Source organism: Chrysemys picta, chromosome 18 (assembly GCF_011386835.1).
Source record: "Chrysemys picta bellii isolate R12L10 chromosome 18, ASM1138683v2, whole genome shotgun sequence".
NCBI lineage: Eukaryota > Metazoa > Chordata > Testudines > Emydidae > Chrysemys > Chrysemys picta.
Genome location: NC_088808.1, coordinates 7,861,794 through 7,877,873, shown reverse-complemented (window position 1 = coordinate 7,877,873; position 16,080 = coordinate 7,861,794). Strand labels below are relative to the sequence as shown.

Here is a 16,080-nt window from a genome sequence, read left to right as displayed (position 1 = left end):
TAATATTCCCTGCCCAAACACATTGTGGGGGTGAGAGAAAGAAGAGGGGGAGTTGATCTTCACTGCACTATGAACTTTGTTGAACATCAGAGTATGCTAGAAAATGGACAGAACATAGAAACCCAAAAAGCTAAAAAAAAAAAAAATCACGGAAAAAATAAAAAGGAAAAATAAAATGGCCTGTGGGTTTGTGTTAGGCCAATACTGGTTGCATCAGGCCAGCTCTGGTTGTCCTGTAGTAGAGCGTTGCTCATACAGTTAAACTATTCAAAATAACAAAAGAAACCTCGTAAGTAATTTTTTAAAATAAATAAATGATCTGTTAAAAAATTGATAGATCTTTCAAATGGAAGCTTCTTGTTTCTGTTGCTCCTGCCAGCAGCTCTGATTTCATGTACACAGGTCTCTTAAAGGCTTATCATCAAATATTCATGGAGGGGAGGAGCCACTGTCTCCTGTGATTGCCTGAAATCCCCAAGGTAGAACGTGAACTCCTCCGCTTAAGAGCAAATGAGGTCACAATTCTGCCTGAGTGTGATTCTATCCACTTCCAGTGCCTAACTGATCCAGCTTCTAAAAGGGAAGAAAGAAGAGAGCACCCTACTTCCTAGATTGTATCACAAAACTCCTGTCCCTTTCATTCTGTCTCTTCATCTTCCTCTGCAGAGAGACTGAGGAGAATCCCTGCCCTCTTACGCTAGGAAGCCAGAAAAGGAGATGGCACAGTCTGTCTTCTGGAGGAAGGAGCTCTCCGTGGTCCTGAAAAGGCAGCTCCTTTGTCCCACAGACATAACTGAGATCCCCTGACAAAAAGGTTAAAGGTCACTCTTGCAACATCTTTCTTTTTTAGTGCCCTCAAAACCCCACATCGCTTAGTTTTCATGTCAGAGAGCTTTCTCTATTGTCAGTTGCATAGAGCCAGAATTCATGCGGGGTTCGATTCTTAAGAATGCAGAAAGCTATGCATGAAACTTCCATTACCGCTAATGGAGTTTGCACATGCAACCCCCTACATGAGACTAAACCCTGCTACTCTGATGCCTAGTTGTTTATTATTTTTCATGCAAACTTATATCACACATCAAGGCTAGTCCCAATAAGTCACTCCCCCAAATCTTTCACACAGTAGCTGGATACATATAAATTTGCTTATTTCAATCTGTGACTTTTGCTAAACATAGGAACTGCAACCTGGGTTTATTCTTCTGGCTACAGCAATCAGGGACAAATGAGAGCTGTTAAGAGGAAGGGGATGTCACTGAAGAATGGGTAGTGAAGGGACAAAGAAGTCAATACAATGGGTGTAACATGGATCATTTCCACAGGTGAGTGTGTACACTCTGCCGAGAATACACACAGTTCACAGGCATAACAATGCAGCAAGAGAGCAATAATGCATTACCCCATGAAACTCCTAGAGAGAGATTCCAGCAACAGGAAGACAAAGAAAGAGCACAGAGTCAATGACAAACAGAAACAGAGGTCTATACAGTATACCCACTGCACAAAGAGATCCGTGCTCCCTCCCCACCACCCACCCTAAGCTCAATGCTTATAAAATAAATAAGGAAGTAAGTAATAGATTTGATATGTGACATATGCACACACACACCCTGGCTGGTGTCGGAGTAATTCTTCTACTGACAAACAGACAGTATTGCTATACTTTCAACTTGTCGTCACTTTGGGAGGAAATAATTTTCATTGTTCAGCAAATTATGGTAGTAAATTCATTCACTTTAAACAAGCTGTGGAAAATTCTACACATCTGGGGTAAACTTTTTTTGTCGATGCCCACGGAGCATATCTCTAGTTTTTTCCCCCCATTCATAAGCATCATTTGATTGAGCAAGTAGAATTCGTGCCTCGGGCTGGCCAAATGTCATGACAAATTTGCAAGGCTGTTTTAAGCCCTTCCACTTCCATTTCTTTAAAGACGACAATATACAGCCCAACCCTCATGTCATTTTTATCATCAACACAGGGAGATGATTGCTAGATAGAAGACATATAATTTTTGTTATTATTCATCGCTTACAAGCATCTCTTTGGGGCCCACCTTGAAAAGAATAAATTGAGTTACAATCTGAAGAACTATGAGCAGAAGAAGGTGGACTGGTGCAACAGTGACTCATATTATTATCTATATTAACAAGCTGATGCTGTTGCAATATTCCAGCAGACAATGTTTCTGAATGGGCTGGTTTGACTTGGTGTCCGCTTGAAATGCCCATTTGGCAAAATTTAACACAGATCACCACTATCAAACAGTAGATCAAGAAAATGAATTTGGTGAATTAAATGGGATTGGCTGAGAGGTAGTCATTGAGCTGTCTTGTTGCAGACTGGAATCAGTAAAGGCTGCAGTAAAGAATGTTTACAAGATTATTGTAGGCTCTACGTACATTTGTGCTCTAGCATTTGGAAGCAAAAAAAAAAAAAAATCCCTACAGAGGCACAACAAAATCACCCATCTCACTTAGCAAATCAAGTTCTTTTCTAGTGATAAACAAAACTCCACAAGGTTCAGTCAGAAGGCCTTTGGTTTGGATAAGTACTCAGGAGCCCGAATGTCTATCCAAACTTCATCTGAACTGTCCGAATCCCTTATGTGAGCAGAATTGGACTAGGAATCTCTGGAGAACAGGCTCTCACAAGATTGCTGGTACTTCCTGCATCCAATGAGTCCAGAAATCCTGAAAATATGGTCTCTCTCGTGGAATTTTATCATTTACAATCCCAGACGGAATATGGAAGTATAGAAGCTACAGCAAGAACAGCAGCAGCAAAAATAGAAAATTCTTCAAACTCTTCCAAACCGCAAAAAAAGTTGGATTCAGTTCAACTCTGGGTGAAGGTTTGGGATGGTTCTTGTTTTATCCAAACCAGTTTCCCCATCCTTCTTTATTGCCTCCCCAAAAGGTGCATGTTTAAGAGTCCTGCCCCTTCCCTTTATAATCTTTCCATGAACCTATTCTCGACATTTACTTAAAGAGTAGGTACACACGTCGTTCAAGACACGCTGTCATGAAGTACAGCCCAAGGATGTACAAATAAAGTGCAGAGGCTGATATTTTACCATTAGATATAAATGCCAGAGTGAACTAAAGAAATACTGAATGCAATGCACTCTCAAAAGGAGCAGAAACTAGAAACCTTTCATCAGAAACAATTTGTCCAGCAACATAAAAGGCTCTATAAATCTGCTAATGTTCTACGTTACCTTATGAGAGCCATGTTCACCAAGGAGAAGATATTTTAAAGACCAATGATATTATTGGTCTTCAGAACACACAAGAGTTTCTCTGACTGGACAAGCTCCCTAGATTTCTCTCCTCCCAACCTCTCTTGGAAGTGTGAAATCTTACTGGAGAGGGAGATCAGGAATTTACAACAGACCACAGACGGACATTATTTCCCAGAAAATGACATTTATGTTTAACAATACTTAACACTTCTAGACCACCTTTCATCTGGGGGCTCTCTATTTTTTTTTACAAGCCTTAATTAACTAAGCCTCACTAAATAAAAGCTTGACAGGTATTATTATACCCATTTTTGCAGATCAGGAGACACAGGCATAGAGAAGTTTAGGGTCAGTTTTTCAAAAGTGGCCTCTAATTTTGGTGCCCAACTTTACACAACCAGAGCCTAATTACCAGAGGTATGGAGTGCCTGATTGACCTCAACTGGAGTTAGGCGTTCTCAGCCCTTATGAACACCAAACCCTCAGTACCTAAAATTGGGTACCCAAAGCAGTGGGCAACCAAAACTAGAAGTCATTTTTGAAAATCTGGGCCTCGAACAACTTGCCCATAAGATCACAAAGCTCATTTGCAGCCAAGTCAGGAACAGAGCACAGACCTCCCAGTTTGCAGTCCCCTTCTCTAAACACTAGTCAACATTGTTACCTTCATTTAATGGCGGGCGAATGATACAGTTTGATCATATGCTGTAATCTAACCATTTCTGGGAAAGTCCTTGTCACCATCATGATGTTGAAAATAAATCTAGAGGATTAAAGGATCTAATTCTGTGATTTAATACAAGTTTCCAATAGCCTATGTCCAATGCTCTCTCCCTGGGGGAAGAGGGAAAAGATGACTGTCACATCTTATTGTTTTCACAGACTGAGGTCAAATCAACTTAGATTTGGGTTTTGTTTTTTAGAGCATTTGCCATTGAACTAAAACAAAAGATCTAAAATGTAGACTTCATGGACACAACACAGAAGGAATTCTGAACCTACAGAAGAAGAAAAAAATCTGGGCCAGATTCACCGGAATGCTCTGGCAACTTTATGTAGCTCCAGTGATGCAAAGCAACCATAAACCTATCTTAACTTTAAGATGAGTTTATGGTGGTTTTGCATTGTCAGAGTTATGCAAATCAACCAAAGAACATGAGTAAATCCGGCCTTCTGTTTAGAAATGGTTCTATTTCTGTAACACATAGGGTAGGCTTGCACACTTCCACTAGCTCAACTGTGAGGAGCAAATTCATTCTTTTGATTGGCAAGTAAAATACTGTTAGAGCTTGTCTATATGCACACCCAGTTTGCAGCCATCTGGGGTGTAAATCTAGCCTGCACTAGCCTGCCATGCATTAAGTGTCCATATGGACCCTGCTGCTGCCATGAACTAGAACCTCCCTAGTGCACTTTAATCTACTCCTCTTTTAAACTGGCCTCCAGGTCAATACCTGGAACTTCAGAGGCATATTGAAACCCCTCATAATGCAACTGGTAAACTACACACTACTACAGGGCGGGAAATGTTCTCCCAGACTCCCTCTGTGATCAGCTTGTGTTCTGAAGTGTCTGTATTTCTCCTCCTGTGTTCTTTACTAGTAAGGGCATATGAATGAAAAGAGGATCTTGGTTTCTTAACAATTCATCTGTGTCTGTTGCTCATTCCTCACTTGATATCAAAATGTTCTGTGAAATCACAGTAGTTGGTTGGGGAAATTATCCTGATGTCAAGTATCAGAGGGGTAGCCGGGTTTGTTGCTTTTTACAGATCCAGACTAAGAGTCCTGTGGCACCTTATAGACGTATTGGAGCATAAGCTTTCGTGGGTGAATGCCCACTTCGTCAGACGCAGGGGGTATTTACCCACAAAAGCTTATGCTTCAATACGTCTGTTAGTCTATAAGGTGCCACAGGACTCTTTGTTGCTTTCTACTGATGTCAGAAACAGAGGATAGTGACTTGAGGTACTGAATAAGCAGCAGGAGAAGAGGACCTCTGTAGAAACTTGGAAATTGTTGTCATGTAAATATCTTTAATGAAAAAGGATGAGGGGAGAGAAATACAGAAAACACACAAAACAGAAGCTGCAGTGATTCTAAAAAAATATGTTTTTCCAGATTTGGGGGGAAAGATATACATTATCTGGTGAAAAAATGCACTTTCTTAAATGGCTCGATCTCCTGGGATAATTTTTTTCTCAATCAGAGCAGCTTAAAAATATTCAGAGCTGCCAGAAACGTTTGCGATGAGCCAGGAAAGGCTTGCCAATAGGTCACAAACATGGGTCCAGATTCGAACGAGTGGCAGCGGGGACCAAAACACACCTGGGTGAAGTTTCGATGAAATCTAGAACAGCTTGTTAATTGAGGTTGACATTATGGAAAGTTCTTTTCCCCCTAAGTTTTGAGTGAAAGAAAATGAAAATGTCACTTGAAGTTTTAAGTTTGTTCTGACCCAAACTTTAAAAAAAAAAACTGGGGCTGTGAAACCCATGAACCTGTTGTGAAAAGGAACCACAACTACTGAGCTTTAAATGGCTCTAGTTCAGTGCCACATCTACCCTCCTCTCTCCTTTCCTGGAAATTCAGATTCTAAAGAAAAGCTACTTACGAGAAGGCAAATGCCACCAGGGCCCCACTGACCACAATAAAATCCAAGATGTTCCACAGGTCACGGAAATAGGAACCAGGATGAAGCAGCAGCCCCAGGTCAATCATCTTCAGAGGAAACAAATTAACATGCCACATGTAAAAACACAGGAACCAGCTCCAAATACAGATGTGCAGCAGGGATATGTATTATCTGCAATGAGGTGAACCCCTATATCCTTGATCAAATGATTTCGGTCCCTTCACAAAACCTCCTTCTAAAACATAAGAGCAGCCATACTGGGTCAGACCAGAGGTCCATCTAAGCCCAGTATCCTGTCTTCCGACAGTGGCCAATGCCAGGTGCCCCAGAGGGAATGAACAGAACAGGTAATCATCGAGTGATCCATCCCCTGTCGCCCATTCCCAGCTTCTGGCAAACAGAGGCTAGGGACACCAACCCTGCCCATCCCGGCTAATAGCCGTTGATGGACCTATCCTCCATCAATTTATCTAGTTCTTTTTTTGAATCCTGTTATAGTCTTGGCCTTCACAACATCCTCTGGCAAGGAGTTGCATTGTGTGAAAAAATACTTCCTTTTGTTTGGTTTAAACCTGTTGCCTATTAATTTCATTAGGTGACCCCTAGTTCTTGCGTTACGAGAAGGAATAAATAACACTTCCTTATTTAATTTCTCCACACCAGTCATGATTTTATAGACCTCTATCATATCCCCTCTTAGTCGTCTCTTTTCCAAGCTGAAAAGTCCCAGGCTCATTAATCTCTCCTCATATGGCAGCCATTCCATGCCCTTAATCATTTCTGCTGCCCTTTTCTGAACTTTTTCCAATTCTAATATATCTTTTTTGAGAAAGGGCAACCACATCTTCATGCAGTATTCAAGATGTGGGCGTACCATGGATTTATACAGAGGCAATACGATATTTTCTGTCTTATTATCTACCCCTTTCTTAATGATTCCCAACATTCTGTTTGTTTTTTTGACTGCCGCTGCACACTGAGTGGATGTTTTCAGAGAACTATCCACAAGGACTCCAAGATCTCTCTCTTGAGTGGTAACAACTAATTTAGACCCCATCATTTTATACGCATAGTTGGGATTATGTTTTCCAATGTGCATTACTTTGCATTTATCAACATGGACTTTCATCTTCCATTTTGTTGCCCAGTCACCCAGTTTTGTGAGATCCTTTTGTAACTCTTCGCAGTCTGCCTGGTACATAACTACCTTGAGTAGTTTTATATCAAAAGTTACACAATAGTGATGTTTTTGTTTTTGACAGGTTTTCAGTAGGGGAGAGGGAGGTTTGCTTTTGTAATTTAGCAAGAGAAGTTAGTATTTCCGAAGCAGATAATGTTGACTAGAGTCAGGAGTAGTGCAAGCGTAATGCCGGCAGACCCCGGTTGCTGGGATCGAACCGGAGACCTCAGGAGCTTAGTGCATGAACCTCTACTGCATGAGTTAAAAGCCAACTGACTGTTAGCTAAGGCAGTAGAGCAGACTCAATCCCTCTCTTTAAGTGGTCTCAGTGCCACTAGATGGGACAGAACACCACACCCAGGAGGTGTGTAGGTTACATACTTCCCCTAGCTGAGGAAGCGTGTCCCAAGCTTCAGAATCTTCCCAGTTGAAATCCCGGACGAGCCCTCACTTGTAACGCAGACAGACCCCGGTCGCCGGTGGGCAGGATCAAACTGTGGACCTCTGGAGCTTAGTGCATGAGCCAAAAGCCAAATGGCCCTTAGCTAAACCTGTAGAGCAGGCTCATTAATCTCTAAGTGATCTCGATGCCACTAGATGGGACAGTACACGACACCCAGGAGGCGTGTGGGTTACACAAGCAGATGCTCTGTAAGCTTCCTTATTTTGCCAGTGCACTCCATGATTGTCAATCCCCTTAATTTTCCACTTCCTGGCCTTTTCCTATGCCACATTGTGTGGTAGTTTGTTACAATGAACACATATTAGAGATTATGCCGAGAATAGGGCAATTTGGATCCATTCTTGTAATTTGGTCTTCTCTTAAATATACGTTCACCTGTACTGTTTACTTTCTCATTGTTTAATACATACATACTGTAGTGTACTGGTCTTATGCACTTTGCCAACTACACAACATTAAATTAAATAACATCCACAGAGACATCTCTGCTGGAAGTTACTTGGGGGCCAAACTACCTGACTATAATAGGTAGAGAGAGCTGCCCAAGGAAGAACAAACTGTAATAAATTCCTTGTGTTTGGAACCCCATCAGTGGCAATATCCCCCCAAATGTGATCCCCTCCCTTTCTGTTCTTATGTGTGAGATGAAATAGTGAATGTTGACCTTTGAATAATCGTCACTGAGCCTCAGAGTTTACACCTGATTGAGATGAATGGGGCTGTTCGCACTTCTGAGAAGTAGGGTTCCGAGTAGCTGCAGACTCACGCTGACATTTCTGCATCACACTCCTTTCACATTTTTGAGATTTTCTTCATAACCATAACAGCAAGAAACTTTTTTTTTTTTTTTTAAGACAAAAGCTGAGATTTTGGAGAACAAGACAGTAGCTACAGAAAGATGCTGGTATGATGTACGGGTGTGTGCCAGCTGTTTCCAAGCCCTGTTCGTAATGGGTAGAACTTCTTACCATCAATACTTTCCTACATGCATGAGAAATATCTCATTTTCTACAAGTCCTGTTCATATCTCTTGCTCTGGACACCTGAAAATATACCACAGTGAATCTGAAAAGTTGAATAAATACCCACGGTGATATTCTTACCTTTATCACCATCTCGAAGGTAAAGACACCCGTAAATATATAATCCAGATACTTCAGCGCCTAAATCAGAAAGAGAAATCTGTATTTAAAGGAGACTAAGCACAGAATCACTGAAATGATCTGCCCAAAAAGAGTGTATGGAAGGCTAATTCCAGCAGTGGCATATTTACCAGGGGTCATTGCATAACACCCATTTTATGGGATACTTTCAGGTAGTTTAGACCACAAATTTGAGTTTCCTCCATGGAACTGAAACAGTATTTTTTTTACAAAAGAAATCATTGTCCGAGCGCTCGCGTGCACGTGTGAGAGATCATCTGTGTGCACATGTACGTAGCAGGTTTAAAATAGCAAAGTGAATACACTTTAAATCACAATATTTGAAAATCTTTTCCGAATTTGCTTCCCTGCCAACACCTTTGTACAAATGTGCTTCCCTCTGCAATAGTTGATGATAGCATTGCTAATGCCTCTCGAGTGTAAGGAAGAGATATACATCCCCTGGTCTAGAGCAGTGGTTCTCAAACTTTTGTACTGGTGACCCCTTTCAAATAGCAAGCCTCTAAGTGCGACCCTCCCTTATGAATTAAAAACACGTTTTTATATATTTAACACCATTATAAATGCTGGATGTAAAGTGGGGTATGGGGTGGAGGCTGATAGCTTGCGACCTCCTGAGGGGTCCCGACCCCCAGTTTGAGAACCCCTGGTCTAGAGCATAAACCAACCTCTAACTAGCAAGTATTAGGAAGAAACTTTCTCCATAGCTAGTTTATTTCATAGCTGCCTATTTCAGGGTTTCCTGAACCCTTCCCTGAAACCTCTGGAACTGGCCAGATTGGAAACAGGCTATCAGACAAGGTAGTCCCCTTATCTGATCCAATATGGCAATTCCTATGTTCTGAGGAATGCAACTCCTGATTTGTTTTAGGGGTTAGGAAAAGGCAGAATCCTGAACTCAGGCCTCAGTAAGTAAAACACCTGCCAGTTCACACCTATACATTAGATAATCTTCTTGGTAAAGTGCTTTGGATTTTAAGAGTGAAATTTTCAGTCCCAATCTCTGGTTTTGTTTTACACTTGCAATTGACTGCCTCTATTTCGTGTATACAGTTTGTGCAACAAGTCAGGCAGCCGGAGCCTGCTGTATTTGTTGCTAATTTAGGGCCAGATACCTCTGATACCCTTGATAACAGGGCTACTCACGGAGTAAGGTGTTACTGAAGAGCAAGAGTATTTGAATCTGGGCCTGTAGGTTAATATAGCTTTCATTCTCAAAAGTCACATGAGATGAGTGGGGAGGTTTGGTAATCATCTTAATTCTAGTGACTAGCTGACACAGCATCTGAGTATCCTGATCTAAATACGGATGATATGGAGTAGATACGTTCCAAGAAACCCAATGGGTACCTATGTGCTAACACAACAGGTGCCCAGCCATCCAATCTGTGACTGCAGCTGTGGGGTTTGTGTGTAGATATCAGGTGCATGCCCATTTGTGTGCGCATTATCACTTGGGTGTGTAAGCTCAGAGTCTGGTTTGAAACCTGTTGAAAACTGGGCCCTAAATGTATTTTTCTGTACTTGTTTAAAAACAAAATAGCCATCCGGTGCTGGTCCTAGTGGTTACTGTTGTGCCAAACCATTCAGGAGAAGCCACTCTGACGTCTGGCTTCAGTCTCTTGCTTTCTGTACTACAGACGATGAAAATACCCTGGAAGTGTACTCCACCCTCAGGAGCGTGGAAATGCCTCCCATTGCTCAGCAGTGATCCCTCTGGCTGGTGGAGGCACAGCCTTTCCAGGTTTCCAAGGCAGCTGGCATCAATCGACAGCTAAGACACAGGTTCTCAAAGGTGGATGGGGTTCAAACAGAGGAAAGGGCCAGAGAACCTCAGTGCTTGTAGTAGGGAAATTGACAGACCAGATTGTTGGTATAAATGACTAGCCACTACTTTGGAAGGCCATGCAAGTAAAAAGTTCAATGTTGGCTCTGCAACGCTTTTCAGAAGGAGACATGAAATCTGAGAGCTGTCATTATGTTAGTGTGAGTCTCACCCTAATTGATACCTATCCGGCCTCAGTGCTAGCCAGATTTGGTGGCTGTTTTCTTCTCTCTGTATTGCACTTGGCTGTCAGGGGTGCAGATCTTACTTCCAGAGGGTCCCAGGTTTCCACTCCCAACCCCAGTGTCACCCACTGATAGCACATGTTGATATCACTGGATGGAACCCCCACACTCTGCAATCTGTGTTGTTCTGCTGTCCACACCTCCTACCAGAGAAGCAAAACAATCATCTTCTGGTTGCCTTGGTCACTACTCACATCATTCCTTGGAGACTCAGCTTGGACAGGGTCTTCGGCAGCCAGGGCAATGCTGCTCAGTGCTATGACGATGAGGATGACCATCTCAAAGTAGCGCATGTTCACAATGTAATGAAACAGGCGTCGGATTCTGAAAGAACAAAGAAATAAAAGAAAGCAGATGGAAGCACTGGCATTGCTACTGTCCCTCTGTGTCTGCACCACAGTGTTTGTGGCTTGGGGGGCAGGTGGGGAGCACGTTGCTTATCAAGAATATCAGCTTTGGGAATTTTATTATGGTTATAGCGGGAACTGGGAGTCATGACTACTGGGCTTTATTCTTTGCTCTGCCACCAACTTGCTGCGGGACATTGGGCAAGTCACTTCTCTTCACCTCACTAATCCATCTGTAAGATGGTGATAGTGGTATTAGATATCCCAGGACCATCAAGAACTTTAACTTATTGGGGCACAATTTTGCAGACCTTACTAAGGGCTAATCTTGATGGGACGCTAGTGTGTCGCTACCCGGGGCATGAAACTGCAGCACGCTACCTTGACGTGCAGCAACTACAGTGCACTAAAAGTTCTGTAGCACGCTTTGCCGTCCTCCTATTTCCAACAGCAGTACGAGAGAGTGCACTATGGGACTTTCAATGAGCTGTAGCAGTGTCCATATGGGACACCCCAGCTTGCCATGCACTGACATCCCCTGTATGCATAAGGCTTGACTTGATACTGTTCAGTTTAGTGGCAAAACTCCCAAAGACTTGAATGATGAAGGGTCAGTACCATAGTACTGTAGTACTTACTCATGCAAGAAATTCCTTTGAATGAAGAATCAGACCTTCAATGTTTGCTATGTGCTTTGAGATCCTCAGATAAACAGTGTTTTATAACTGCAATGTAATGTTTTTATTCTCTCTCTCTCCAGGCATCTCTACCACGCTCTTTAATACAATATTTGAGAGCTGGACAACTAGTTCATAACCAGTAATTTATTTGATATATTTAACCTCTTTTTATTGTGACTCATCTACAAGAAAATTGTGAAACTCTGGTATTTCTATATCATTCAAAACTATTCACAAATTCTTTCAGCAAATAACTCTTGATTGGCACTCAGTTGCAAATGTTTAATTGCAAATATGCAAAATAATAAATGTGCATGGTGTTGGTTAGTTAATAATAAACTTGGTATTGTTTCTATTCCCAGATTGGATGATGTATGTAATTAACCAACAGCCCTAAATTATGATAGGAGCATATATTTAGCAAATATTTGAGCAGTGGATTTTAAAATTCCCTTTTTGCAAGTATTTACTTTAGTAATTCCTGTTGCTAGATTAGTAATGGAGAGTGAATGTAAAAGGGGCACAAAACAACTGAAGTGAACTTGTTATGAAAAAATACTGAAATAACAGTCATAGAAATGTTTCACAGAGTTCCCCAAGCTCTAGTTATGCATCTTACAATAAGGCAGAACTATCCTGATGTTCAAGGATTCTAAAGAAGTGAAATTACCCACAACGTTTGTAACTTTAACTTACATGTTGAATTTGGATTAATCAAAGAAATAAGTACTTATTTTTGGTTATTTGTCATTCATAACAAGTACTGAGATGCTGAAATATTTGTAAACTATGACTGGGCATGTTATAAATAATTTTTAAATGCTTTTTTAAAACATTGGTACTTTAAAAACCATCTATTTAAATTATATTTTTCAAAAATGCTTTGTGCTCTGGGCAATACAACAGAGCTTGGGAAGATAATCATCTAGAAAGAGATACTGTGAAAAAATATCCCACCCTTCAAAAATAGAAAGGAACTGTTTTATGAAATAGAATCAGAGGTGTGAACCTACACCCAACCTTCACCTGTGTAGACCCAAGAAAAAACTTATGTTTTCTTCCTCTTCCTTCTCGAGACCTTTGGGTGCTTCTGACCATTTTAGTGTGACATTTCATTTCAATCAGTTTGTAGCCCTTCTTACATTGAAAGTAACTTTCTGAATGTAAAGGGGCTCAGTAACCCGATGAAATCATCCAATTGACACACACCCAGAGCTAGATTCTGGCCTTTTCAGCTGGGATGTGCGGTGCGGGGTACTAAGGAACAACACGGCAGCGGGAGAGCTCGGGAGGAATTCTGGCTGAGTCTCCAGGGGAGCATATGTTCCACAGACAGCTGCATTACTCTTGCACATCACTCTGTGTCTGGCCGATCTCGTCCTTGCTTCTCCCTGTAGCCCCAGCCACAACATTTGCAGGGATCCATGTATGTGCTCCACAATGGGACTGCATTTGGCACCTTCATGGGAGGCATCTTGTGGCCTCCTCATCTTGCTTACCTTCACAGTGCTGGGCCCCGTATGGCCCTGTATGTTAATGCCTACTTTGCCCATATATGGTCCCATGCAGGGCCGGCTCCAGGCACCAGCCTGGCAAGCAGGTGCTTGGGGCGGCCGCTCCGGAGAAGGGCGGCATGTCCAGCTATTCAGCGGCAATTCGGCAGACGGTCCCTCACTCCCGCTCGGAGCGAAGGACCTCCCGCCGAATTGCCGCCGCAGATCGCGATCGCGGCTTTTTTTTTGGCTGCTTGGGGTGGCCAAAACCCTGGAGCCGGCCCTGGTCCCACGAACTATGTATTACACTGTTGGTTGGTTTTTTTCTTGGGGGGGGGTCAGGAGAGGGGGGATTAATAGAGCACAGAGGATACTGGAATATGGGGCTCAAAGCTTTCTGCAAGATGGGGTAACAGAAGAAAAAGGGGGTGTGTTTTGGGAGTTACCTGAAAAAAGGTCGAGAACACCTGTCCTGCTCTCACTGGTCTGTACCAGGCTACAGGCAGCCCATTCTCAGCCCAGGACTTGGTATTCTTTTTGCTATTGCAGCTTAGTAACGTTATCAGGTGTTTCACAACCTAAGACTCAGTCCAGGCAGTCAACCCACAGCTGAGGCAAAGCAGATCAGGCAGCCAAATATCCGAGGCAGAATAATGTTTCAAATCAAGCCAGCCAGGATCCAAGCCCCATCATTCCCACATTTCTTTGTTCCCAGAAAGTTCATCATTCTTTTGTACCGTGCTGTGTGCACATCTGATCAAACTCTTCCCTCACATTGACTGTGTATTATCACATTCATCAAAGGAGGTTTTGTTGTATTTGAAGCTACTGGTTAGAACTAGTACAATGTGGTCACAGCATTCTGAGAAACTGAAATCTCCATAGACTTTTCAATCAGCCACCCCAACCCTCCACGAAGCCTTAATGACAGCTGAAGGAACAAACCACAGAAAATGTAGAAGGGGAAATCAGATATTTCTTTCAAAGTAGAGAAGCCCATGCTGACAATGGGAAGAGGACTGAGCCCTCAATTCATTTCCTATAGGCTACTGAACAGCAGTCAGATTGCTAACGGTCTGGGCTCCTTTGTAGCTATAGTTGGTATTGAAAGATACCCTCCATATTTATTTCCAATGTATTCCAACTACACACACACTCATAGTCAGGTCATCTTGGTGAATGTGATTATAGCCCAGAGCTGTGAAAAGCAGATCTAATCAGGGTTTAATCCAGAGAGAAATGATCACAAATAGTGCAAGCAATCCTCAGAGGTGGCAAAGATTCCAAACCTCTGCTCCAGACCCACATTACTGCTTGAAATGACTCCCAGCCCGTTATGCTAGAACTCCTACGGCTCATGATGACGTACCTGTCTAGTCCTGCGGCACTTGGGAATGACACGGTTCTCTACGTGCAGAGTCAAAGTGCAAAGCTACCCATGAGACACAGATGCTGCAAGCAACAGAAGTGCTATAACCCCAACAGACCCTATATGTTATACTCAGCCTCAGCTCATGAAGAAATACTTGCAATGTCCCAGAAATTCAGCTTCTATGGTGATGTGGGGCTACAGGGCTGGCAAGAGGACCACATCCTCCAAGGGAAGGTGTTTGTGGAGCCAGGCTGCATTCGCTGGTCTCAAAAACACTTTCCCTCAGCCCTTTGCTCCTCATAACGCCTCTTCTTCTACTGACATTCCATCCTCCAAAACAGATCTCTGACAAAGGTATGTGCTCTTGGTCAGACTGGAAATTCAGAGGAGCAATCTACAATAGCGAGCTCATAGTCTCCACCCATGGATCACTGAACAAATATTCATTAACTTGACCATCAGAAGCTCAGACTTCTTCCGGGATTTGCCCCCCTCTTTTCCATTGGTAATTTATTACCTCAGGAAAGCCCAACTCAAATGATGCATCTGGTTCGTAGGCCAGTCAAACTACGTACTTAGTTTTCCAATGGATTTGACTAAACATAGATCAAGTAAATGTACATTATTTTTCTCTGCATATTCACACACACATGCACAAGACAGAAAACGCACCATGGTGGTAGAAGACTTACGGGTTTGTAGGGCTTAAGATAAACATGGAGCTATAAGGCAGGATTGGCTTAGGCCCATTTTTTGTCAAGTCCTCAATCTCCATATCTTTCTTCTCTTCCGTTTTACTTTCAAATTCAACGTTGTTCACTACAAAGTGAATTGAAGGAAACAGGCATCAAACAGGTCAAAAATGTAAACACATCCCATTCATAAATGTTCTTCAACTGCTGGATATACAGACAAGGCCGCTTGTATACAGAAAAGCAGCTTTCAAACATGCTGATGAAGTACAATGAACGTACTGTCTGTTGTTAGCATGGCTATTTATTATAGTATAATATACAGTACAAAGAAATTATTCCTTAACTGCTTCACTGATGACCAATATTTCAGAAATGACTGGGAAATGCTCCAATGTGGGCAAATCTTAAGGGTTTTTTTTTTAAAGGGTCTGTCAAGACGGGCATTGAAATTTGATCCCCAACAACCGGCTAGCTCTGGAATCCAGTAGGTGAGGATAGAGAATCAGATAATGAGCCTAACTGACAGCACGCTCCTGAATCTTTTGAAGCATGGGATCTGAACCAGCAGCGAGGAGGGATCTGGAAGGCTCAAATAAGCAAGCTGTAGCTATGCCTTGATAATTCTGGGATTGAGAAAAGCCTGAACTTCTCTGTGTTGGGAGTTACTGAAGTCAGATGCCCAAAACATCACCCAGAGACCCTGTTTGTGCTGCATGCTCTTTTCTTAGCCAAATCG

General features: G+C 42.4%; 1 protein-coding gene across 1 annotated transcript in view; it reads right to left on the bottom strand.

Annotated features, from left to right (window-relative positions):
- Window positions 1-16,080, bottom strand: part of CACNA1B (calcium voltage-gated channel subunit alpha1 B) — a 509,994-nt gene that overhangs the window by 107,442 nt on the left and 386,472 nt on the right. The window contains exons 23-26 of the mRNA XM_065571905.1: window positions 15,342-15,468; window positions 10,952-11,081; window positions 8,628-8,687; window positions 5,861-5,967 (exon numbers count right to left, since the gene is read on the bottom strand). Coding sequence (XP_065427977.1) covers window positions 5,861-5,967; window positions 8,628-8,687; window positions 10,952-11,081; window positions 15,342-15,468 — 424 coding nt within the window. The remainder of the gene's footprint in view (window positions 1-5,860; window positions 5,968-8,627; window positions 8,688-10,951; window positions 11,082-15,341; window positions 15,469-16,080) is intronic.